A 27,795-nucleotide genomic window follows, 5' to 3' on the forward strand; every position below is an offset into this window, starting at 1 on the left:
CTAGATATCCTTAGTGCGCAATGTTATAATACTGTATTGACATCCCCGGGGAAGTAATGCTGCAAGGCTCCGTATTTCTTCATTTTATCGCAATTTTACTCTGAAAACCATGTCATTAAAACACTGAAAGTAGTTCCAACATAAAGTGTTATTTCACACTCGAATGAGATATCGATTTCACATTTCACCTTCAAAAATACATTACATGCACTAAATACCTAAAAAATGTGAACATTTTATTGCAAGGTTCGGGAAACACAGTCGTTCGCTAAATGATTAACTTTTATATAAATATTGAGGAAAAAAATACCAATTTTACAACTATGACAGCTGTATACATGTTCGTAATGGCTTGTAAATATTCTAAACTGGAGAGGCGCAAAATAAATGTTTCAGCGAATCTTACAATGACATGTTGTTTTAGAAAAAAACCATAGTAACCAAGAAAATAATATAATTTGTAAACATAAGATGTGTGTACTTGTCAAATAACATATTTAACTCATCTAGTAATCATAAATTGATTTTTTTTAAATGCTATTACGTAATTTGTTTGAATATAATTTCATTTAGGAGAATTGTCTCTTGTTCTTCCGGTGAATTTTCATATTCAAACAAACTACTGCATGTACAAACTACTGAGTGTGTTGCGTTTTACGCCGCATTGAACAGTATTTCAGGTATATCAAGGTGAGAAAAGCCCGAAGTGATGCAGGTCTCAGACGTTTCCCCTTTTGGTGAAACCCACGAGCATGGGTATGGTGCTGACAAACCTAGAAACATAATCAGGGCGAACCGGGATTGGAACCCACGATCATTGGCGTCTGGCATGCCCAAGGGGCGCAACTCTGCATAGCGAATTGCGCTGTCTTAGCTGAGACAGCTTCGTGAGTAGACCGCCTGGGCCACTCGTGCCCTCATCGGTAGGATAGATGGACGATGCTTTACATAGATGTCGCCCCTATTTGATGACCGTACCAGTGTCCTGCTCGTGTTATCTGGCAGGGCCGCATCCGTGGTCGAGTGTTAAAGCGTCCGCCCGGAGAGCGGAAGATCCGGGGTTCGATCCCCACCCGCGTCATACCAGAACACGTTAAAAGATTGTACTTGTTTTTTACCCTGCCTAGAGCTCAGCAGACTTAGCATTATACTGGAATATTTACATTATATATTACATTATACAACAGAATATTCACAATTGTACGTTAACACATATGTGTTACCTGTTTAGCAAGAGTAAAAAAACTGATATAGATCGTGTCCTTGAATCTCCGAATCCTCACTCTCACCATAGACCATAAAACATGTTATGGTCTCTGCTCTCACTGACCCATTTTGACTAACATTGGTCCGTTTGAACACGGGACCTTGTAACTATACTACTAATAATAATAAACAAACTCGCAAGAAACTCACAGATATGTCTGCGAGTTTGTTTGTTATTATTTTATTAGTTACATGGTCCTGTGGTTTGAAGAGGACAGTGCATATAAAATAAGTATAAAACTAAGAAACTTGTGTTTGTTTTCAATCTGGCTTTTCACTGGTCCGTTTTAAATAACAGGGGTCCGTTCTATGTAAACTCCCTGGTTTAGACCAGAAAAAGGGACTACTCACTTGTTTAACGATTGCGGACCAATTTCGTTCCGCGTAATAAATCTGTTCCAACTTTTAGGAAAAAGATGGCGGCTAAAAGCACGCAAAGGCGCTATTCTTAAACACGATGATAGCGATGTCTCTTTAAATCGCAACATGGCAGCAGCTACAAGGGGATCTACGACAATCAGGGGGTTTGTTGTAGCTCTTCCTCAAGAAAACGACGATGACAGCGATGCAGATGAGAGTGACGATGACGCCGACTGGCTCGATTTTGGGGAAATGTCTGCTATGGCAGATGGTGCATCGTACATAAAGTTTACAGCAGCCAAAAAAAGAAGAGGTTTGGTCCTTATTATTGTCATGTCGACCTACTGTATGTATGACATGATTGATTTGACCATCAGTTTGAACGCACAATGACAGGTAGACTTACCCCTTATGTTATGACACCCAGGGAAGTTCCTCGGATCTGCTGAGACGGGTGCAGGCTAAAACGTCACCGATTTCTCGGGGAAGTTTCATTTGGCGAAAAAGGCAACTAATTGACATTGAGTTAATTTGAGTAAAGGTTAAATCAAAGCATCTGAGGGGGCACTGATGTCTCAATCGTCTAAGGCACCGCGATTCGCTGTGCAGAGAAGTGTCCCTTGGGCACGCCAGAAACGTATGATTGTGGGTTCGAATCCTGGTTTGCCTTGATTATGTTTCGAGGTTTGTCAGCACCATACCTGTGCTCATGGGTTTCACCGAAGTGGTAAACATCTGAGACCTGCATCATTTCGGGCTTTCCTCCACATTAAGCTGGCATGCCATGATATAACTGGAATAATTTTAAAAGCCGAGTTTAACCCAACTCACTCTCTCACTGAAAGCATGTGATGTTTTTACCATTAGTTTAGTTGCGCCTCCCAATTAGAGTAGGCGAGTAAATTGGAGTAGAGGCTAATTTCTTGTTTTAAGGCAATTAACATTTCACAATTATTTTTGTTTGCAAGTGACCATGTGAGTTTAATTTATTTTACATCAAAGCATGCGATTTTTGCACAATAAGTCTAGCTGCGCCTCCCAATCAGAGTCAGGGAGTAAATTGGAGTAGAAACTTGTTTTAACATTTCACAATTATTTGTGTTTGCAAGTGACCATGTGAGTTTAATTTCATTTATATTTTTACCAAGGAAAAAAATAAGGTGCCATTTTCGCCAGGCAATAGTAGCCGTTTTTACTTTAGGCAAGGTGCTGTTTTAGCTAAGACAGAGCCCAGTACTTCACTGGAGAAAAAGCACATCTCATCTAATGGGATTGAGAGTACTGCATGTTACCAGCACACTTTTCGGATTGCAGTTAGTGCTGTGGTGGTAGTGGAGGATCAGACTGTTTTGCCTATGTAGTAGCCATAAAATTGCTAAGTCTTGTGATGGGATTCGAACCACATACCTTTTGATCAGAGGTCAGATGCCTTGTCCAAATGAACAAAAAGGTTAAGCATGTCATCATCTTTGGGATGACCTCATGCCCTGTTACATACTTCCCATCCAACAGAAGGCACATCTCAGATCGCATAGTAGGATCCTTGGACATATTACTCAAGTTTGATATGAGCATACTCAGGCCTACATTGGGCGAAAGTTTAGTGGTCATTAAATTTCAGAGTCCCTTGATGGAATAGCCCACCTGACCCAAAGGTTTACCCCCTATCAGCAAGATACCTACCTGTTTGATATCCATCCAAAATAATTTAATTTTGCGTATTTTGAAGTGACTATGTTATATGTTGGCAAACATAAATATGAAATGGGTTGGCAAAATATGTGTGAGAGCATGCTGATAAATTACATTGTTTGTTTATTTGTTTATTGTTTAACGCCGCACTCAGCAGTATTCCAGCTATCTGACGACGGTCTGTAATTAAATAATCAAGTCTGTGACTGACATCATGAGCATCAATCCACACAATTGGGATCGATTGCATGAATCAACCAACTCAGCGAGCACATGATACCGTTAGTCGCCTCTTACGACAAGCATAATCGCCTTTTACAGCAAGCATAGGTTGCTGATGACCTATTCTACCCCTGATCATCACGAGTCGATAATTTACATTGAGCAACGTAAGTTCATACAGAAGATGCTTTGTTGCAATTGTCACCATGGTTACTCATGGTACTGGGGCAGGTTCCCTCTTTTCCTTTCCTTATGGGGGTCAGTGAGCCTGATAATCCCTTGAACAATTAAAGTATAATCTGTTGCAGATTTATTTATCACAGGTTATCATTTTTTAAGACATGGTTAAAACATATTTTGATTCCCAGAACTGAATCTGGATTGGTAACTTTTTTATGTAATATAACAATGATGGCTGCATAAATCATTTTCTGTTTCTGCATATTATGGTGCAAGGCAATTGGTACAATGAACATTTATTACTTTACATAGAGACCAAAGTGCTTTCAACTGATCAGATTATTGCTCATGATCGATCGATGCTCATGATGTCCATCACTGGATTGTCTGGTCCAGACTTGATTATTTTACAGACTGCTGTCATATAGCTAGAATATTGCCGAGTGTGGCGTTAAACAACAAACAAAACAAACAAACAAATCATAGCGTAAAATTAATTTCATCTGGATTTGTTTTAGAGACAATGAAATTTTGTCATTTAGTTCATTTAAATAAATAGACTAATTATTAAATATAATGGATAACTCCTTTCATATTTTGAAGTGACCATCAAGTCTGTGACCCAACCCAAGAGAGAATATTTCTGTCAAGGCCTGTTCCAACTGATGGACCCATGGTGGTTGATAACAGCCCAGGCCAAGTACAGACAACGATGCTATTACATGAACGGCCATCCAGAATATGAGTTACGTGAAGACAGTGCTGTCACATCCCACAAACTGGTTGTGCAGTTCCTCACATCTGCAGGACGCACTCGGGACAATATGTCAGACCCTGTGGTTGATGATTTGATCGACTATTTTGAGTGAGTAACTTTCTGCATTCTTTTCAAGCTGTAAACTGTCATCATGGTCATAGAACACTTGTTTCTCGGGAAAATTATTTTTCATTGAGGAATGTCATATTTGCTTGTTTTTGAACACCAGACTCGGCAATATTCAAGCTACTGATGTCATCCTGTAAATAATTAAGTCTGGACCAGACAAACCAGTGGCTGATCTTGTGAGCACATCCCTTGCTGTGCTGGTACAGTGACACTCAATCAACCAAGGCACAGAGCCTGACCTCAATACAGCCACCTCTTATGACAAACTTTGGTTTCTGGGGACTAAGCTATTCTAACCCAGTATCCCCGGAGGGAATCAAGCTTTTAATCTTATACCATGCATTTACAGAAATATTTTGTTTGTGGGGGCTGTCGGGTAGCCTAGTAGTTAAAGTGTTCACTCGTCTCGCCGAAGACCCGGGTTTGAATCCCTACATGGGTACAATGTGTGAAGTCGTGATATTGCTGGAATATTGCTAAAAGTGGCGTAAAACCAAACTCACTCACTCACTATTTTGTTTGTTTGTTTATTGTTTAACACAGCCCTCAGCAATATCCCAGCTATATAACGGCGGTCTGTAAATAATCGAATCTGGACCAGACAATCCAGTGTGTGACATCATGAGCGTCGATCCCCAAAATCGAGATATGATGACATGCATAAACCAAGTCAGCGAGCCTGACCACCCGATCCTGTTAGTCGCCTTTTATGACAAGCATAGTCGCCTTTAACGGAAAGCATGGGTTGCTGAAAACCTATTCTACCCTGGATCTTCACGGACCTTCATATGGCCACCTCTTATGACAATCTTTGGTTCCTGGGAACATAGCTATTCTAACCCAGGATCTCTGGTTGTTGTTTTCATTGTATTTCATCACAATGTCATGCATCTTATTTGTCGGCATATATGTCAATAGCTTACTTAAGCATCTCAGGATTCGTTTTGACTTTTTTCCATTATCAGCTACAGAGATTAATTTTGATTTTGCAGAGCTAATGGAATTGATAAGAGGTTACAGTTTAAGGATCTGGAAGAAGAGATTGAGAAGTATTTACAGACGCTGGGAGAAGCTGATCTTGTATTTGTCAAGAAGACCTTGAACTCAACTATATGGCTGTCAGGTGGTAAACATATCACAATATACTTAGTTCAGCTTCCAATATGAGAAAAGTTTCAGCATAGTAAATTCAAAATATGCATGTACAGACAGTGTCATTTGTGAGAAGTTTTCAATCCTAATTATTCAATACATAGATGAAACTCAATTAATGTGCTTTTTATTGTCTTTGGATGTTTAAGAATTGGACATAACATCTTGTGCTCAATATTAAGCATGAAAGTCAAGAAGCCTTCGTAATTTCCCTAGATTCAAATACTACAGCAGCAGTCCTCAAGGGTCCTGTTCCACAAAGCGATCGTAGCACTACGATTGTCATACGTCTATGTTAAAGTATGGGAGTATAACCACTAAGATTGCTTTGTTGATTGGAGATCCGTGAAGATCCGGGGTAGAATACGTCTTCAGCAACCCATGCTTGCTGTAAGAAGCGACAACGGGATTGGGTGGTCAGGCTCGCTGACTTGTTTGATTATGCATGTCATCGATCCCAATGCCCATGTTGTTAATCACTGGATTGTCTGGTCTAGACTCGATTATTTACAGACCGCCGTTATATAGCTGGAATATTGCTGAGTGGGGCTTTATACAACAAACAAACCAACAAAGCTTTGTGGATAGGGACCCAAGACCCTCCTTAATCTCAATTCAAACAGACATCATTTGATATTTTGACATGTTTACATTTAATTCATTTCTGTTCTGTATTTTGGTGAGATCACATATTTGTGGTCATGAATAATTATCATCAAAATTTGATGTACAAAATTCTTTTTTAAATGAGGGTATAATAAAATGTTTTATGAAAGAACTGTTTTTCTTGAGTTGTTTCCCTTCCCATATTGATCTCATAGGTTTTATTAATTCCACAAAGTGGGTACAATGTGTGAAGCCCATTTCTGGTGTCCCCCCGCCGTGATATTGCTGGAATATTGCTAAAAGCGGCGTAAAATCAAACTCACTCACTCACTCACACTAATTCCACAAAGCAATCTCAGCACTAGGCTAACATAAGTCCCAAACATTAACCCTGTCTTATGGTTTGTTTGTTTTGTTGTTGGTTTGTTGTTTAACGCCGCTCTCAGCAATATTCCATCTATATGATGGCAGTCTTTGAATAATCAAGTCTAGACCAGACAATCCAGTGACTGATATCATGAGCATCGATCAACGCAACTGGGATACAATTACAACCATCAACCAAGTCAGCGGGCAGGACCACCCGATCCCGTTAGTCAACTCTTACGACAGGCATTGTTGCCTTTTATGGCTAACATGGGTTGCTGAAGACCTATTCTACCCCTGATCTTCACGGGTCTTATGGTAGTCATAGCGCTAAGATTGCTTTGTGAAATGGGGCCCACACCTGTAAATCATAAAGAAGCCTCCACTAACTGTCATGTAACATTGTTGTAATGTATTTTCGTTTCCAAGGTCAAGGAAGTGTTATCCAGTTTGCAACTCGTTATCCGAAGCTGTTCAAAGTGGCTTCCCAGCTGCTGCCATGCCACTTCCTGAAGCTGGCGGAGAAGGCTTGTCACATCAATGAGAAGAAGCTGCAGCTGTTGGAGGAAGCAACTGAGACCAAACTGTGGGTGTTCGGCTTCAAACAGGTATACCTCCTGCCACATCCTGGTGGGATTGGGATTGTCTCACTTGCCATGAAATACATAGTTGTTTATGTATTAAATACTGTAAATCTTGATATTAACGCGAGCGTGAATTAAATGCGAAAAATGCGAGTTGTCTTTGCTCGCATTATTAAATATCGCATTTATGTCAACAATAAGACATTTTGGCTAGCGGAAATACCAACTTAGACATACGCTGTAAACAAACAACTATGTATTCCACATCACTGTTTATTGAGCAGCACTTGTTACAAGTATATAAACAATGTCATTCAAATGCTAATTACATCCTGTGAATTGTCACTGCTGGGGTCAAGACAAACGTTCTACTCACTCATGTCATCACTGATCACACCTGCAAGTCCAGACAGACGCCACCCAACACGGTGTCTTTGCTCTTTGCGACTGCATCAAGGGCCAACACGAGCCAGCGCGCACGTATTGTTTTAGCTGAAGTACTCTACTCAGCGCTAATAAGCGGTGCTATTTGGTGTGTGATTGGATTAATGTAAGGTTGGATTAAGGTGAGGATTCTCCTGTAAACCTGACAGAGGACATTTTGTCCACTGATGCTTGAGAGGAGGGGGTGTCGCATTCATATTGAGTCGCATTTTTGGCTAGGGGCCAGCGGTTGCATTTTTTTGGAGATGCATTAATTTCACGTTTTACAGTAATTTTTGTTTGAGATGCTGAGAAGACCCATTTGTTTGAATCTCTACACAGGTAGAAGATACAAACCTTTCAATTTCTACTCCCTGTTGTAGTGAGTGAGTGAGTTTGGTGTTACGCCGCTTCTAGCAATATTTCAGCAATATAATGGCGAGGAACACCAGAAATGGGCTCTACACATTGTACCCATGTCGGGAATCGAACCCGGGTCTTCGGCGTGACAAGCAAACCCTTTAACCACTAGGCTACCCGACTGCCCCATCCCCTGTTGTAACATGTCTATGTTGAAAAACTCATGACTGAAAATTACGGATACACTCTTTTGGAGGTAGATATTTGACACTGCAGAAAACTGCAAAGATTGAAATAGCTGGTTCAGTGCAAACTAATTAGTTTTTCCTTCACTTGAACTCCAGATCTTATACCGAGAATTCGGGGTGATGGGCTTGGAGGCACAGCTGCGGTCGTGGGTCAACTCCCGTCTCATCCACCGCATCCCAGCTGTACAGAGAGATGCTCTGTACATGTACAATGCTCTCAAGCTGTACGCCAAGAAGAGAGGACACACGTATGTGAAGGAGAATGAATTGAGGAATAAATCGGCCACCTTCTTTGAGAAACATGTCGTACAGAACTGGGAAGAAGCTCTGGCCTTCCTAGACAAGAATGCTGTAATAATCCTTGAGATTGAGGCTGATCATGTTAAGATATTCCTCAAGACTATCTGGTACGCGGAGAGAGACACTGCCAAGGCCTTAACTGCTGTTCTCGAGAATGGAAGTGGAGATCCCCTTGAGATGGATGTAGATCTTAGCAGGTTAGTTCTGTATGACTTCAGGACTTGTTATTTTGTTAGCTCAGGTTATGATGTTATTGATGCCTGTATTAATATTTGAGAATGTGAGTTGGTCACTTTGTTCGGAGGTGGGGGGGGGGGGGGGGGGGGGGAGGGGAAGCTGACCTAGTAAATATTTTATTTTTTAAAATTTATCCTGAATCACTCCTTAATGTATATACCGTATTTGACGCAATCAGCACCCCGCTCTAATAAGCGCCCACAGCGACATTTGCTAATATATTGGCTGGTGAACAATCCCAATTAGCACCCCTTCTGATTGATCAATGTACACAAGACTTAATTATTCGCGTATAATACACACTCGTGTGTTATATGCACCCTTAGTTATTGGCTAATAAATTCTGGAAAAATATATCTGTCGTACATAAAAACTTCAGGCTGTCAGCATAAACCACGAAATTTACTGTTTTTTTCACCAAAATAATATTCTAATAAGAGCCCCCTATTTCTAATTTTGAGAGCGCCCTGGGCGATTATTATGTCGAATACGGTACTGCTGTTTTCTGACAGAAGGATGAAGCTGTGAGAGGTCCAGCTGAAAAAAAGTTGTTTTGTTCCGACTAGTTGTGTGGGTAATCCCATCACACAGCGCCCGCATGACCACAGAAGTGATGATGTCACAGAACTTCACATTAGTGATTGTCAACCAGACTGACAAGTCGGGCATAATAAAGCTCTGGTTAATCTACTGGCATCCTTTTGCTTATTCATTGTTCAATGTTCATTAGCGATTTATATCATTCTTATGGTTGTGACTTCACGTCTTACTGCATACTTTTGCCGTTGTATTGATATATTGTGCGTGATGGTGGCTACAAGTAGATGCAAACATCATGTGCTTTGTTGTTCCAATAAGCAATTTTGAATTTACCACGTGGTCATGTTTTCGTGTCCTAGTCCTTTAGTCATTATTGCTGCTTGGTAAAATTCTTTTATATTGTCTTAGTTAATGCTCCTGGTTTGGTAATTAAAGTGTTTCCTCACTGTAAATCTGCGTAAGTTTATCCTTTGACCACCAAGTTTCTGGGTTAAGAATTGCCTTAACATTGTTTGTTTTTGCACTTTCTGATCAGGGCCTCTGCTTAATTGCAGATTTATGCCTCGTTGTAATCACTGCCAGTGTAAGAAGTCTAGCAGGGATTCCCATCCCCTGTGTCTGGTCTGAACAGACCTTTGTGCTGTGGCTACAAAGTGTAGCTTCTGCACACCCCTCCTCTCCCCCATGCTTCTCCAAGTACCTCCAGGTATCTCCGAAGCGCCTTAAGTAGCAGGCCCTCAGACACCCTAGGATGTTGGACTTTCAAGAGATCCCTGCCACACATAGCATCATATCCATACTTTCCACTTCTGGCTGGAAGCTGCCCTCATCCCCTACGCCTAAGAGCCCTGCCTCACCTTTGCCTCTGAGACCAAAATCTAGGCAGATGCCTTCGCATCCCCATGCACTGCGGACCACACATATGCCTTCGATTTTCTTGATGCCGACGCTTGCCCAAGCATATCATCTGCCATCAGCGCCTGCACCTCCGGGCACTCAATGCCTTAGAACATGTGTCCTAGCATGCGTCCCACAAGTTCTCAAAGGCTGGGAACTATCTGCCACGACGGCCTCTTTCAAGGACCACCCCCAGGATACCCCGTCTTTTCATGGCAAAGGACAGGGTAGAGTAAGACAACAGGGCAAGTACAAGGGCAAGGGTGGTGAACGCAGAGGGGATCGCTGAAGCACTAGACATCGACGAATGGGAACTTCCACCCCTAGTCATTCCAGACATCGACATCCCTGTAGGTGGGAGCTAGGCTGATTTGGGCATAATTGGGCCATCATTGAGGACCCTTATGTGACCAACATCCTCCACCAGGGGTATTGGTTATCACTGCTAACCAATCTGACTACCGACTCTCACTACCTCACCCCAGGCAGACGTTTACCCTCAAAATCAACATCAACCTCTGTTAGACAACATCAACATGTTACCAAACAAAGAGATTGTACACGCCCCAGCCATAACACCAGGCTCCTACTCTCCCATACGGATCTGTCAGTATTCAATGAGCGTTATCTGGAATGCCCGCCGTATTTCCAGATGACAATGCTGAGGCTGCTCAGGACCAACAATTTCCTTATCATTATCAATGAGCCTAAGGCCCCAAAGGCTACTCTGCTAGAGCAGCCAAAGCCATAGCCATGGTGCTACCCGGGGACTATAAGACGACATGTGGCGATCCTTTGAGTCCTTTTGTAAGGAGAAGCATCAGGACCCTACTTCTGCGTCTCCCTGTTTCTTGGCCGAATTCCCTTCTGTTCTTGTGCAGCAAACGACACCTCAAGGGTAGCACCATTACTACCCACCTGGTGGCCCTCCTGACACAGAACCCAAAACACCAAGCATTGCTCCACTCATTCAAACTACAAGATCAGAAGGCCAAGTTCAGACCTCCTGCTTGGGATCTGACCATGATTCTCAAATTCTTTTTAAGCTCGACTTCACACAGAACTTCTGTCTCAAAACAGCAGTAATTGCATTAAAGAGTAATGAAGGATAAGAATGCAAATATAAAAATATATATTTAGATTTCACTTATATTTTTATCTGAAAGATCTAAGCATTCCAGTGAACACTGAGAAAGTAGTATTGAAAAATCTTCATGACCCATTACTACAATACCAGACTGTTGACCAGTGGAAAACAGTACTTGCTCTCTCACTCTGTTAGATCTGCCTCAACTCCACTTTTGCGTCCATATTGAAAATTTCATATTTGCTACTGATCATTGATTGCATTATTTCAAAACGTTATTTTTGTTATTCGTTTATGTTACATATATCAAGATATTAAACACATAAAACGGCAGCTAATTATTTACGGTACTTTCTGTTTACTTCTCAGTGATGACTTTGACAGTACCAGGACAGACAGAGATCAGTGGACCGCCGTCCACCTGATGGTCAACTCTCCAATCACTGTCCTGTCTGGGAAAGGAGGGTGTGGCAAGACATCCGTCGTCACCAAGCTTCTCAGTCATGCCTGTGTCCGCAGTGGAAAAGCCCCAAAGTAATATATCCTTGTGTTCAGGTCTACATTTGGTGCTTATTTCTCTCTTGTTGTGAATGGGGTATTCTGCTAGTAATCCTACCTTCAGAACTTCCTAAGGTTATTATTTAAAAGCTGTTATGTCAATAGTTAGGGTTGTTTCAAGAAAGAAGACCTCAAAGTAACTGCAGCATTGTGGACTCAGTCTGTATTGTCTCTTACATCTTGGCATATTGACCAAGAAAATCTGATTCTGTCTTTATGATTATCATACATATTTTTGTTCCCTCAAGAAATGCAAACATCGCCTGTATTGATTGAATCAATTTTGATAATTTTGATGTAAGGCAATTCACGACATGTTTGTCACTTAGGAATCCATGTAGATGCACTGTTAATCTGACTTTGAAACTTGACTAGTAATGCTTTTTGATAATCACTTATTGACATTCATTCCAACAAACCAGACCTGATACAGAACCAAAGGAGGAAGATCAGAACACCAGCAGAACGCCATCGAAACTGGACAGAACAAGGCACATGTCTGGGATTGGGGACGCAACATTCACCACAACACAGACAGAGAGTGAAGCCATGACCAAAGATGGCAACCAGGACGAGGCAGACACATACTTGTCCAAAACCGTGCTCGGACAGAAGGTCCTGTTGACCGCTCCAACTGGGAAGGCAGCCAACTTGCTGGGCAGGAAAGCTCAGTTGAAGTCCTGCACCCTCCACAGCGTCATCATGAGTTTTAAGATGTTTTGTATCAGGAAGAATGAAAAGAAAGCTAAGGGGGAAGGAGGGGAAGAGTCGACGTGGACTCACGCGGACAAGGAGATGCTGGTTGTGGATGAGTGTAGTCTGGTGTCAGTGGGGACTTTCGCCACCGTGTTGAACATCCTGCTGAAGGAGTGCCACCTGAAGAAGATCATCCTGTTGGGGGACGTGAGACAGTTGCCGTCCATCGAGCCCGGCAACTTCCTGGGGGACATATTCACAGTGCTGGCTCCACTCGGGTTTAGTATCGAGCTGCAGACAAACCATCGAGCTGAGTCCGAGCTGATTGTGCAGAACGCGACCAGGATAGCTGCTCAGAAGAACCCAGTGTTTGACGCCTCAAGAAGGTTTCATCTGTTGCAGCCGGAGGAAGAGGATCAACAAGGTAGCTGATTTGTCATCATTTTCATGACAACAATCTCTTTATCTAGCAAGTTGGATAAAGTATTTCTGTAGAAGAGGGATAAATTGTCAGGAATATTGGAACATAAAGTTAAAATTTTAGCAGGTATTGATTAATTGTTACCATGTTTGATATTAAGACAAGTCCTTATACAAGATTATGGAAGGGAGGGGGGACCTCCAAGATTAGATCTTGTCGTCCATGCCTTGCTGGGGATGGTTTTGAGATCAAAGATCCATTTTAGTTCAGTGGATCAGCGTTTAGTGTCCGATGAGAGCCATCCAGATACCAGGGATTACTCTTGGGTTTTAGCCCAACACTTCTTCTTATCCCTTGTACAAGATTAGTCAAGTTTGATAAACAGCAATATTGGTCTGGTGGGAATGTTTGGTTTCCAATGAGGATTTAATTAATTTCTAGAAATATTGATACGTTTTGAAAATTGAAACAAACAAATGACAGTAACTGATCAAATTGGTCAGAATGTCAGTTATCATGAAAGTCTGGACCAAGTTTCTCAATGAGTACTTAAACATATTTTTATGGATTTGAAATTTCAATTTCAGCTACCAAAATTAATTATAGGAGACATATCATGTACAGACACTTCAGTTCGATTGCCAGCTAAGTTTTAAGTATTCAGTGTTAAGGTGGCCAGAAGCACAGGTCCAGAAGCCTGGTCGTAGTGTATCTGTCAGCTGGACTGGCCACTGCTGCAATGTCCTCTTTGTTGTCCAGGTCGGGACACTATTGTACGGACGCTGCTGACCAGAAGCAAAGACCTACAGGACCCCATCACCTCCCAGTTTGTGGCCTTCACCAGGTACTTGCTCCCTCCTCCCTCCCTCCCTCCCTCCCTCCCTCTCTCGATCAGTCTGTGGCCTTCCCCAGGTACTTGCTCCCTCCCTCCCTCACTCCCTCCCTCTCTCGATCAGTTTGTGGCCTTCATCAGGTACTTGCTCCCTCCTCCCTCCCTCCCTCCCTCTCTCGATCAGTTTGTGGCCTTCATCAGGTACTTGCTCCTGCCCTCCCTCACTCCCTCCCTCTCTCGATCAGTCTGTGGCCTTCATCAGGTACTTGCTCCCTCCCTCCCTCACTCCCTCCCTCTCTCGATCAGTCTGTGGCCTTCACCAGGTACTTGCTCCCGCCCTCCCTCACTCCCTCCCTCTCTCGATCAGTCTGTGGCCTTCACCAGGTACTTGCTCCCTCACTCCCTCCCTCACTCCCTCCCTCTCTCGATCAGTCTGTGGCCTTCACCAGGTACTTGCTCCCTCCTCCCTCACTCCCTCCCTCCCTCCCTCTCTCAATCAGTCTGTGGCCTTCCCCAGGTACTTGCTCCCTCCCTCCCTCACTCCCTCCCTCTCTCGATCAGTCTGTGGCCTTCACCAGGTACTTGCTCCCGCCCTCCCTCCCTCACTCCCTCCCTCTCTCGATCAGTCTGTGGCCTTCACCAGGTACTTGCTCCCTCCTCCCTCACTCCCTCCCTCTCTCGATCAGTCTGTGGCCTTCACCAGGTACTTGCTCCTGCCCTCCCTCCCTCACTCCCTCCCTCTCTCGATCAGTCTGTGGCCTTCACCAGGTACTTGCTCCCTCCCTCCCTCACTCCCTCCCTCTCTCGATCAGTCTGTGGCCTTCACCAGGTACTTGCTGCCTCCTGCCCTCCCTCACTCCCTCCCTCTCTCGATCAGTCTGTGGCCTTCACCAGGTACTTGCTGCCTCCTGCCCTCCCTCACTCCCTCCCTCTCTCGATCAGTCTGTGGCCTTCACCAGGTACTTGCTCCCTCACTCCCTCCCTCTCTCGATCAGTCTGTGGCCTTCACCAGGTACTTGCTCCCTCCTCCCTCCCTCCCTCTCTCCCTCTCTCGATCAGTCTGTGGCCTTCACCAGGTACTTGCTCCTGCCCTCCCTCCCTCACTCCCTCTCTCGATCAGTCTGTGGCCTTCACCAGGTACTTGCTGCCTCCTGCCCTCCCTCCCTCTCTCCCTCTCTCGATCAGTCTGTGGCCTTCACCAGGTACTTGCTCCTGCCCTCCCTCCCTCACTCCCTCTCTCGATCAGTCTGTGGCCTTCACCAGGTACTTGCTCCCTCCTCCCTCCCTCCCTCTCTCCCTCTCTCGATCAGTCTGTGGCCTTCACCAGGTACTTGCTCCTGCCCTCCCTCCCTCACTCCCTCTCTCGATCAGTCTGTGGCCTTCACCAGGTACTTGCTCCTGCCCTCCCTCCCTCACTCCCTCCCTCTCTCGATCAGTCTGTGGCCTTCACCAGGTACTTGCTCCTGCCCTCCCTCCCTCACTCCCTCCCTCTCTCGATCAGTCTGTGGCCTTCACCAGGTACTTGCTGCCTCCTGCCCTCCCTCACTCCCTCCCTCTCTCGATCAGTCTGTGGCCTTCACCAGGTACTTGCTCCCTCCTCCCTCCCTCCCTCTCTCCCTCTCTCGATCAGTCTGTGGCCTTCACCAGGTACTTGCTCCTGCCCTCCCTCCCTCACTCCCTCCCTCTCTCGATCAGTCTGTGGCCTTCACCAGGTACTTGCTCCTGCCCTCCCTCCCTCACTCCCTCCCTCTCTCGATCAGTCTGTGGCCTTCACCAGGTACTTGCTGCCTCCTGCCCTCCCTCACTCCCTCCCTCTCTCGATCAGTCTGTGGCCTTCACCAGGTACTTGCTCCCTCCTCCCTCACTCCCTCCCTCTCTCGATCAGTCTGTGGCCTTCACCAGGTACTTGCTCCTGCCCTCCCTCCCTCACTCCCTCCCTCTCTCGATCAGTCTGTGGCCTTCACCAGGTACTTGCTCCCTTCTCCCTCACTCCCTCCCTCTCTCGATCAGTCTGTGGCCTTCACCAGGTACTTGCTCCCTTCTCCCTCACTCCCTCCCTCTCTCGATCAGTCTGTGGCCTTCACCAGGTACTTGCTCCTGCCCTCCCTCCCTCACTCCCTCCCTCTCTCGATCAGTCTGTGGCCTTCACCAGGTACTTGCTCCCTCCTCCCTCCCTCCCTCCCTCTCTCGATCAGTCTGTGGCCTTCACCAGGTACTTGCTGCCTCCTGCCCTCCCTCACTCCCTCTCTCGATCAGTCTGTGGCCTTCACCAGGTACTTGCTCCCTCACTCCCTCCCTCTCTCGATCAGTCTGTGGCCTTCACCAGGTACTTGCTCCCTCCTCCCTCACTCCCTCCCTCTCTCGATCAGTCTGTGGCCTTCACCAGGTACTTGCTGCCTCCTGCCCTCCCTCACTCCCTCTCTCGATCAGTCTGTGGCCTTCACCAGGTACTTGCTCCCTCACTCCCTCCCTCTCTCGATCAGTCTGTGGCCTTCACCAGGTACTTGCTGCCTCCTGCCCTCCCTCACTCCCTCTCTCGATCAGTCTGTGGCCTTCACCAGGTACTTGCTCCCTCACTCCCTCCCTCTCTCGATCAGTCTGTGGCCTTCACCAGGTACTTGCTGCCTCCTGCCCTCCCTCACTCCCTCTCTCGATCAGTCTGTGGCCTTCATCAGGTACTTGCTCCCGCCCTCCCTCACTCCCTCTCTCGATCAGTCTGTGGCCTTCATCAGGTACTTGCTCCTGCCCTCCCTCACTCCCTCTCTCGATCAGTCTGTGGCCTTCATCAGGTACTTGCTCCCTCCCTCCCTCACTCCCTCCCTCTCTCGATCAGTCTGTGGCCTTCACCAGGTACTTGCTCCCTCCCTCCCTCACTCCCTCTCTCGATCAGTCTGTGGCCTTCATCAGATACTTGCTCACTCCTCCCTCACTCCCTCCCTCTCTCGATCAGTCTGTGGCCTTCATCAGGTACTTGCTCCTGCCCTCCCTCACTCACTCCCTCTCTCGATCAGTCTGTGGCCTTCACCAGGTACTTGCTCCCTCCCTCCCTCACTCCCTCTCTCGATCAGTCTGTGGCCTTCATCAGGTACTTGCTCCCTTCTCCCTCACTCCCTCTCTCGATCAGTCTGTGGCCTTCATCAGGTACTTGCTCCTGCCCTCCCTCACTCCCTCTCTCGATCAGTCTGTGGCCTTCACCAGGTACTTGCTCCCTCCCTCCCTCACTCCCTCTCTCGATCAGTCTGTGGCCTTCATCAGATACTTGCTCACTCCTCCCTCACTCCCTCCCTCTCTCGATCAGTCTGTGGCCTTCATCAGGTACTTGCTCCTGCCCTCCCTCACTCCCTCCCTCTCTCGATCAGTCTGTGGCCTTTACCAGGTACTTGCTCCCTCCCTCCCTCACTCCCTCCCTCTCTCGATCAGTCTGTGGCCTTCACCAGGTACTTGCTCCTGCCCTCCCTCCCTCACTCCCTCCCTCTCTCGATCAGTCTGTGGCCTTCATCAGGTACTTGCTCCTGCCCTCCCTCACTCCCTCCCTCTCTCGATCAGTCTGTGGCCTTCATCAGGTACTTGCTCCCTCCCTCCCTCCCTCCCTCCCTCTCTCGATCAGTCTGTGGCCTTCACCAGGTACTTGCTCCCTCACTCCCTCCCTTCTCCCCTTCCCCCCTTCCTCACTGACTAATTTACCAACCCACCCATACTCACTCACTCACTCACTCACTCACTCACTCACTCACTCACTCACTCACTCACAGTTTGTGACCTTGACAAGGTACCAGCCCACCCGCCCACTCGGTTCTTTTACTCCACAAGGTACTCTCTGCAGGAACCAATGCATGACTCTCCGTATGCCCTGCCTTGGTGCCAAAATAAACCCAAAAGACCCTCTTTTTCTGGGCAGAAAGTGTCCCAAGGTCCTATATTTAGGTTATGTAACCCAATTCCAGTTGTGTCATGTAGTTTCAACTCTAAGCAGTATATTTCACCTACGTTTTCTCCTTGCCTACAGACGAGATTGCGAGGCAGTGAATGAACTGTGCTGCAGACACTACAACAAACACTTACTGAAAGCACACACTGGCAAATTAGACTTCCAACCAGGTGATAAAGTGTGTATGACAAGAAATGGCACAGTATCTCACCACTTCAAGAAAATAAAACCAAAAAAAAAGACAGAGGAGGAGAATGCTGACAAAGCTGAAGGAGAGGATGCGAGTCCTGGACCACACAACCTTGAGAGAGGACAGACGACATCTGTGAAACGGAACCTCAACATGCAACTGGAGGGGATCACAGCAAGACAAGATGGCCGCCACGATGGATACGGTGTGGGAAAGATGGAGAGACTCAATGAATATGATATATGTGATAACAATAAACCAGGTTCTAGATACACTGCTCTGAAAAGTCGAGAGAACAATCAAGACAGGAGCCATGTTGAGGACCTTGGTGAGGGAGAGGACATCTTGAACAGTTCCCTGGAGACGTCTGCTGCCTCCCAGACGTACATGGAGGCACTAGATGATCTCATCAATGCTGCAGGCAGGGAAGACAGCCAGTTGGAAGATTCCACATTTCTCAGTGATGATGATGGTGATGACCTTGACACTCAGACAGGAAGGTCAAGTCGGCTGAGGACTGATGCGAGTGGTTTTCTGGAAATGTTTCATGGAGATACAAGGAAAGGTGTAGATGTGATCGCAGGGAAGCCTGTGACAAATCATGTCAGTGATAAGAATGTGACATTGTCTCAGAACAGATCTAGCAGTACTATTGGAAGACAGCTGGCTCCACAAGGGGGAGACAACTCTGTCTCTACCCATCAACCAGGGGGAGATAATTCAATCTATGTCCCACCAGCAGGTGTTCCTGAAGCCCATACTGAAGAAGAGATAGATGGCAGCACTCCACAGGAGTCAATATCTAAGAGAGATGTCAAACTCTGCAATGGCGAGATCTTCTACGTAGAAAAGGTAAAGAACCATGAGCCTAAATTAAAAAATTTGTTTCTACCTCTACTTGAAAAGAGATCTTTTGAGCTTATGAGAAGTTGTAGTTAAGATTGGTTGGTTGGTTGCTTTGTTATTTTTGCTCTCAGCAATATTCAAGCTATATATCGCAACAATTATCCTCTCCTCTTGCAACACAAAGGTTTCAAAAAGATTGGTTGGTTTGTTGTTTTACGCCGCACTCAGCAATATTCCAGCTATATGACGGCGGTCTATAAATAATCGAGTCTCAACCAGACAATCCAGTGATTGATATCATGAGCATCAAGCCACACAATTGGGATTGATGACATGCTTCAACCAAGTCAGCGAGCCTGACCACCCGATCCCGTATGTCCCTCTTACGACAAGCATAGTCGCCTTTTAAGGCAAGAATGGGTTGCTGAAGACCTATTCTACCCCGGATCTTCACAGGTCTTGTAGTTAAGGGTATTGTAATGTGTATCTTCACATCAGGGATGGAAATTGACTCAGAAACCAAACAAGCCCACAGGGCAAGTGGCCTTTTTATTTCTGCTTGACCTGAAAAGGTTACAAGCCAATATAGAATTGAGATGACGATAGATAATTTACAGCATGTGTCAAAAGCTTACAGGCCCTACGGCCAAGAAGGTTTTTAATGTTATTAGCCCAAGGTAATCCATCCCTGCATTTTTTGACAGTGTGACTTGTTACTTTTGCTACCAACAACCAATTTTGATCATTTTGACACAGATTAGATCATTTAATGGCCACTATATTTTAATAAATAAACAACTTGTGGTCATAGTTTATCGTACAATAAAACACTGCAGCCCCTCATGGTTTATTCTCCCTGCAGTGTTTTATTGTACAATAAACAATGACCACGAGTCGTTTATTTCTTACATGAGATATCAACATTATGTACAGCCTCTTTAAGGATGTTGATCAAATGTACAAACTTTAAAAATATTTACCCAAATTTAAATAATGATGACTCCTTGAATAGAATCCGACTTCCGAAATTCATTTTCCGAACAGGTGGGTTAAGTTTGGTATTTCCCGCATATTCTCACAATCCTCGTTTCAGTTATCTGTACTTTTTCTCCTGATACCGATTGACAAATCTATCCCACTTTTGGATGTGATCGTTCGGCCCCTGCGTTTATCTGCGCAGCCCAGCTACATCCATGGGGAATAACTTACAGGACACCTCCCTCTCAAAAATAACATCGTCCAATATATGACATCATCAAGTTGCAAGCACATATTCGAATCTCCAAAAATGACATAACAATACACTTCGGTCTTAATTGTTCTTTGCTTTTTTTAGCAAAGCTATCTTATATATAGCTGTAATATTGCTGACTGCCACAAAAACAGGAGCATTCACACCTTCAGACATAGGACCTTGGTGTGAACAGAGATAATGGGTCCTAACTAATTGGCATAAAAGATTGTTAATAGTTACTGTAATTCAGTAATCTGTCAGTTTCCACAATCAGAAGAATAACCCATTTAATAGATTTCTTTCTTTCTCAAGTATAGTGTGAACAGAGATAATGGGTCCTAACTAATTGGCATGAAAGATTGTTAATAGTTACTGTAATTCAGTAATCTGTCAGTTTCCACAATCAGAACAATAACCCATTTAATAGATTTCTTTCTTTCTCAAGTATAGAAGAATGTTACCTGTGACATTTGTTTATTCCAGGAGCTGTCTATCTTTGACAACCGTAACAAGGCGAGTCGCTACATATTTTTGTGTGACAGAGACGAGGAACGCCCCCGCCGTGTGTGTGCCAACTACAAACAGCTGATGAAGAGCTGTAAGATGAAGCATGCGTGGGTCAGGACTATACACACATTCCAGGTAACCAGCTCGACACAGTGACACACATTCAGGGTAACCAGACTGTCACACTCACACACATTCCAAGTAACCAGCTCGTCACACTCACACACATTCCAGGTAACCAGCTCGTCACACTCACACACATTCAAGGGAACCAAACCGTCACACTCACACACATTCAAGGTAGCCAAACCGTCACACACACACATTCCAGGTAACCAGCTCGTCACAGTGACACACATTCCAAGTAACCAGACCGTCACACACACACATTCCAGGTAACCAGTTCGTCACAATGACACACATTCCAAGTAACCAGACCGTCACACACACATTCCCGGTAACCAGCTCATCACAGTGACACACATTCAAGGTTATAGGCTCATCACAGTTACACACATTCCCGGTAACCAGCTTGTCACAGTGACACACATTCCAGGTAACCAGCTCATCACAGTGACACACATTCCAGGTAACCAGCTCATCACAGTGACACACATTCCAGGTAACCAGCTCATCACAGTGACACACATTCCAGTGTAAGCAGCTCGTCACAGTTACACATATTCCAAGTAACCAGCTCATCACAGTGACACACATTCCAGGTAACCAGCTCATCACAGTGACACACATTCCAGGTAATCGGCTTGTCACAGTGACACACATTCCAGGTAACCAGTTCCTCACAATGACACACATTCCAAGTAACCAGACCGTCACACACACATTCCCGGTAACCAGCTCATCACAGTGACACACATTCAAGGTTATAGGCTCATCACAGTTACACACATTCCCGGTAACCAGCTTGTCACAGTGACACACATTCCAGGTAACCAGCTCGTCACAGTGACACACATTCCAGTGTAAGCAGCTCGTCACAGTTACACACATTCCAGGTAACCAGCTCATCACAGTGACACACATTCCAGTGTAAGCAGCTCGTCACAGTTACACACATTCCAGGTAACCAGCTCATCACAGTGACACACATTCCAAGTAACCAGACCGTCACACACACACATTCCAGGTAACCAGTTCGTCACAATGACACACATTCCAAGTAACCAGACCGTCACACACACATTCCCGGTAACCAGCTCATCACAGTGACACACATTCAAGGTTATAGGCTCATCACAGTTACACACATTCCCGGTAACCAGCTTGTCACAGTGACACACATTCCAGGTAACCAGCTCATCACAGTGACACACATTCCAGGTAACCAGCTCATCACAGTGACACACATTCCAGGTAACCAGCTCATCACAGTGACACACATTCCAGTGTAAGCAGCTCGTCACAGTTACACATATTCCAAGTAACCAGCTCATCACAGTGACACACATTCCAGGTAACCAGCTCATCACAGTGACACACATTCCAGGTAATCGGCTTGTCACAGTGACACACATTCCAGGTAACCAGTTCCTCACAATGACACACATTCCAAGTAACCAGACCGTCACACACACATTCCCGGTAACCAGCTCATCACAGTGACACACATTCAAGGTTATAGGCTCATCACAGTTACACACATTCCCGGTAACCAGCTTGTCACAGTGACACACATTCCAGGTAACCAGCTCCTCACAGTGACACACATTCCAGTGTAAGCAGCTCGTCACAGTTACACACATTCCAGGTAACCAGCTCATCACAGTGACACACATTCCAGTGTAAGCAGCTCGTCACAGTTACACACATTCCAGGTAACCAGCTCATCACAGTGACACACATTCCAGTGTAAGCAGCTCGTCACAGTTACACACATTCCAAGTAACCAGACCGTCACACACACACATTCCAGGTAACCAGCTCGTCACAGTGACACACATTCAAGGTAATCGGCTCGTCACAGTTACACACATTCAAGGTAACCAGACCGTCACAATTACACACATTCCAGTGTAAGCAGCTCATCACAGTTACACACATTCCAAGTAACCAGACCGTCACACACACACATTCCAGGTAACCAGCTCGTCACAGTGACACACATTCCAGGTAACCAGCTCGTCACAGTGACACACATTCCAGGTAACCAGCTCGTCACAGTGACACACATTCCAGGTAACCAGCTCATCACAGTGACACACATTCCAGGTAACCAGCTGGTCACAGTGACACACATTCCAGGTAACCAGCTCATCACAGTGACACACTTTCCAGGTAACCAGCTCGTCACAGTGACACACATTCCAGGTAACCAGCTCATCACAGTGACACACTTTCCAGGTAATATATGCGATCGTTTCATTAATAGTGGAGAGATCTGTGTTTTATATATAATACCTGTATGGATTCCATGTATGTCAAGAGTATCGCTAGTGGGGATGTCAGGTAACCTTGATATAACGTGAACAATATCTTTTTCTCATTGTAAGATATTTCCGTTATCAATTTTAGTGGCGCTGGTTCAACCCCCAAACCCAAACCCAAACCACAATCTGTGCCATTATAAAGATAGACATCGATTGATCTTTGTAGCCAATTAGTGCTAATTAGCAGAACGGTATTTAAGGATGAGAATTTATGGATGAACGACTTCTTTATTACAATTGAGATCAACATTTCGATGTAGGTTCCAACGGTTATATCCCATTAGTTAGACGTCCCATTAGTTAGACGTCCCAATTGTTAGACAATTTTACCTAGGCAAAGAGGGATTATACCTACAGGTGTAATGGATCAGTCCTTATTAGATTAAAGTACTGAGTAGGGATAGGGGACTCACAGTTTAGGGAGTATATATGTTACAATTTCCTTTAATTAATCTAAAATACCTTACTCTCAGCACAGGTTCAATAGGCATGAGATTAACTATGTAAACAATGGAGTAGCTTAATTGTCTTACTGTATGATCCGTTGAAGGAGTTGAGTTGAGATTATCTACTCATCAAACAAATAAAAATGATCTTGGGGTACGTACCATTATCAGTATCGATGATGGCTGGTTTAAGGAAAGTAGAGTACATCACCTCTCGGCGTGGAAGTAAGCAGTTGATATCAGATGGATATCTTTACAACAGAAACCGTGACCCAGTGGATTCGACGAGCAGCTGGGCTAGCTCTGCTGCCCATTCCCTTTGTTCAGGATGCATGGGTTCAAGCTATGGAGTCGACACCAGATGTGCCTAGAGCTGTGGACTTTAACGACTATATTGTGAGAACCTGGGTGGATGATGACGCCAGATTCTCAATGCGCATGTGGAACCATTTCGAAACTGATGGACCCAGAACCAACAACAACCTTGAAGGATTCCACAGCCGACTGAACCACCTACTGCCACATGTTCACCCTAACATCTACAGATTCATTGAAGTCATCCAGAAAGTCGAGTTCAGTGAAAGGACTAAGGTGATGCAATTGAACTTTGGTGCGGCACCACGCTGCCGCAAGAGAATCTACAGAGAGACAGAGAACCGCCTGGTACGCCTCAAAGATCAGCTGCAGCAGGGTGACAAGTCTGCTATTGAGTATTTAGATGCTTGTGGACACTTGCTTCGTTTGGGATAAGGGCGGAATCCCGACATGGGTACATTGTCTGAAGCCAATTTCTGGTGTCCCCCGCCGTGATATTGCTGGAATATTGCTAAAAGCGGCGTAAAACCATATCACTCACTCACTCGTTTGGGATAAAACTGTAAAAGTTATTAAATGTAACGTTTACATTATCAAAAACTGTCACAAAGTGTTGTTAAAAACTGTATAAAATTTATTAAATGTAAAGTGTCATTAAATGTGAAGTATAATATTAAACTATCTATTTAAAGCTGCTTTGCTTTGTTTGTCAGATCTTATCTGGACTATTCCATTTTAAAGTCTGAGGTAACAAGCATAAGGATTAGTGTGCACTCAACCGTTTAAAGTGTTGTTATAAGCTGTCTAACTATTGGGACGTCTAACTAATGGGAGGACACTGTTCCAACACCGTTATGAAGCAAGTGAAGCCTATCAATCCTGCTGGAATAAAAAAAAAGTTTCAAAGTTTGATTATGGGTCATTTCAAGGCAGAGTAAAGATGAGACCTCTGTGTGGACAAGATAGTGACATTTAGTCTAGGCGCTGATCTCTTTGTCAGTAATGTGAGGGACAGCAATTAGTATGTATATATTGGGTTCTTGGGGAGCACCAGTGGCCAAGGCAACTACGGAATCACAGCGTGCAGCTATGTGCCTGAGGTGTTAGTATCTGCACAGGAGCAGGACAGTTGCCACCCAGACAATTGCCATCCAGACAATTACCACTGGATAGTTGACACCCGGACAATTGCCATCCAGACAATTACCACATGACAGTTGACACCCGGACAATTGCCATCCAGACAATTACCACTGGATAGTTGACACCCGGACAATTGCCATCCAGACAATTACCACTGGATAGTTGACAACTAGGACAATTACCACCAATAAAAAAAATTTCATTTCCTTTATTCAGTTGATTATACAAAAACTAAACATTGGTAATTGTGGATTAAAATCACTGTCAAAAGTTCAAGTAAAACTTCAGCCGTCAACTGTCCCAAGTACAACAGAGGAAACAGTTCAGAATCTGTAGTTGTGAGCCCCAGAGCCCCCAGTAGTTCATACAGTGTCTGTCAATAGAGTCTGATGCAGTGGTGTGCATCTTTATTTTGTTTTCGATGGTTGGCCACATTTTGTCCTGCAAGCATTTGGATGATCAGAAACCATGTTATTTTAATGAATACACAATGCCATTTAGAACATGATCAAATGTGACAAATGTTATATTTGGGATAACACTTTCTTATTAAAGTACAGAATCTCGTACTTTTGGGGGATTGATCCCGTCCGGGATTCGAACCCACACTGCAAGAGTGAGGCACCTAATCGCCAGCACACAAAGTCAGCGATCTAACCCATTCAGACACCGAGGCTTCCACAAAAATGAAAGTCCGACAAATGGTAGTCTAGATCACGTTCTTTGTGTACCCCTCTGACAAGTGTAAATTGGCACGGCTCCCATGGCTGAAAGCTATGAATACACAATGCCATTTAGATAGTGGTGAAATGTAACAAATGTTGTATTTGGGATAACACTTTCTTAGTAAAGTACAGATTCTCGTACTTTTTGGGGTTGAACCCCAAATGTAACATTTGTTACATTTCACCACTTTCTAAATGGCATTGTGTATTCATAGCTTTCGGCCTCATCGCCTTATATCCTGTATTAAATAAGTCATAGTACAAGAGAAATGATGTGCAAAGACTGACTCACTAGTACATTTACTATTGTTGAAGACGGGGAGAGGCATTTAGGAGCAAGGAAAGTTGTCTGTATGTGTAACTGATTGTGTTTTTCCAGGGCTCTGAATCTCAGTCAGTGGTGTACATCCTGAGTCCGAATAACTTCTACGAGAACTGGCAGCATGTGTACACAGCCATCACAAGAGGACGTCAGTCCGTGTACGTAGTGGGGAGCCCTGCAACGCTCAACACCATCATCGTGCGCAAGGTGTTCCCCAGGCAGACCACCCTCCAGGTGAAGCTGCAGGACCACCTCCGACCTCGGGAGAAAATAGTCCAGGTAGGTCACTGTCTGTTCCGTGTTTATAGGCAGGTCATTTACACAGTGTTTACAGGTAGATCATTTTATGTTCAGTGTTTACAGGTAGGTCATCTACATAGTGTTTACAGGTAGGTCATTTACACAGTGTTTACAGGTAGGTCATTTACACAGTGTTTACAGGTAGGTCACTGTCTGTTCCGTGTTTACAGGTAGGTCATGTACACAGTATTAACAGGTAGGTCATTTACACAGTATTAACAGATAGGTCATTTACACAGTGTTTACAGATAGGTCATTTACACAGTGTTTACAGGTAGGTCATTTACACAGTGTTTACAGATAGGTCATTTACACAGTATTTACAGGTAGGTCATTTACACAGTGTTTACAGATAGGTCATTTACACAGTATTTATAGGTAGGTCATTTACACAGTGTTTACAGGTAGGTCATTTACACAGTGTTTACAGGTAGGACATTTACAGTGTTTACAGGTAGGTCATTTACACAGTGTTTACAGGTAGATTTACACAGTGTGTACAGGTAGGTTTAGACTTAGGTAGGTAGGCAATGTGGTTGTATTGCCATATTATAGTTTTTAAAGCAATCTGTAGGGTTTGTATTAAAACATTGCCTTGAGCATGCTATCCATCACATATTAACTGGCTTGTGTTTTCTTCGAGGTTTTTTTCTTGTATCAATTTTGGTATTCATTTCTTTCAGTCATGTGTTAGGAACATCGCTGACAGCTTACGAGGCCACCAGGAGATGACAGCCAAGGGAGACAATCCACTCAGTCCATCAGACGGGGAGAGGTCTCTGTTTGACAGTGATGACAGTTGGGTGTGCCAGGTCAATGACTCTTTCGGCCTCAGTCTTGACCAGTCAGACATGGCCTACAGTACTGAACCACCACTAGAGCAAGGCAATGTCACGCCGAGCAAGTGCCATGGGAGTAGTCTCCCTTTGGAAGTCCGACCTTCCACGTCTGGACAAGAGATGGACAGTCTCAAGCGGAGACAGAATGATAACACTGCTGAGTTTATGTCACCCCCGAAATGTAAGAAGGCATCAGATGAACAGCTGGCAGTGACACCTGTCCGATCATCTCTCAGCTCACTGACCCTGTGATGTGTGTCATGTAAAGCAGGCCCAGTCGTCTAAGGCGCCAGGATTTGCTGTGCAGAGTTGCATCCCTTGGGCACGCCAGAAACCTATGATTGTGGGTTCGAATCCCGGTTCACCCCAGTTATGTTTCTAGGTTTGTCAGCACCATACCCGTGCTCGCGGGTTTCACCGAAGTGGTAAACGTCTGAAACCTGCATCACTTCGGGCTTTCCTCCCACATTAAGCTGACACGCCGCGATATGGCTGGAATACTGATAAAAGCGGTGTTAAACCCAACTCACTCACTCACTCATGTAAAACAAAACCAGTCAACTTCATGATTTGTGCCAAACTCTTTGGTGTCTACTTGTACTTGTACCTGTCTGAATATGTGCTTGCTGCATCGTTTTTC

The 27,795-nt window shown here is 44.7% G+C and overlaps 1 protein-coding gene across 1 annotated transcript; it reads left to right on the top strand.

Annotated features, from left to right (window-relative positions):
- Positions 1-1,681: 1,681 nt before the first annotated feature.
- On the top strand, positions 1,682-27,530 carry LOC124145248 (DNA helicase B-like). The gene is made up of 12 exons (XM_048384166.1): positions 1,682-1,939; positions 4,324-4,585; positions 5,599-5,729; positions 7,160-7,338; positions 8,442-8,842; positions 11,776-11,940; positions 12,387-13,084; positions 13,841-13,925; positions 17,920-18,883; positions 20,595-20,753; positions 26,074-26,295; positions 27,000-27,530. Exons 1-12 carry the CDS (start codon positions 1,753-1,755, stop codon positions 27,405-27,407), a joined length of 3,861 nt encoding a protein of 1,286 aa, XP_048240123.1. The 5' UTR covers positions 1,682-1,752; the 3' UTR covers positions 27,408-27,530.
- The last annotated feature ends 265 nt before the right edge of the window (positions 27,531-27,795 follow it).

Source organism: Haliotis rufescens, unplaced genomic scaffold, assembly GCF_023055435.1.
Source record: "Haliotis rufescens isolate VD_foot unplaced genomic scaffold, xgHalRufe1.0.p SCAF_5, whole genome shotgun sequence".
Classification (NCBI taxonomy): Eukaryota; Metazoa; Mollusca; class Gastropoda; order Lepetellida; family Haliotidae; genus Haliotis; species Haliotis rufescens.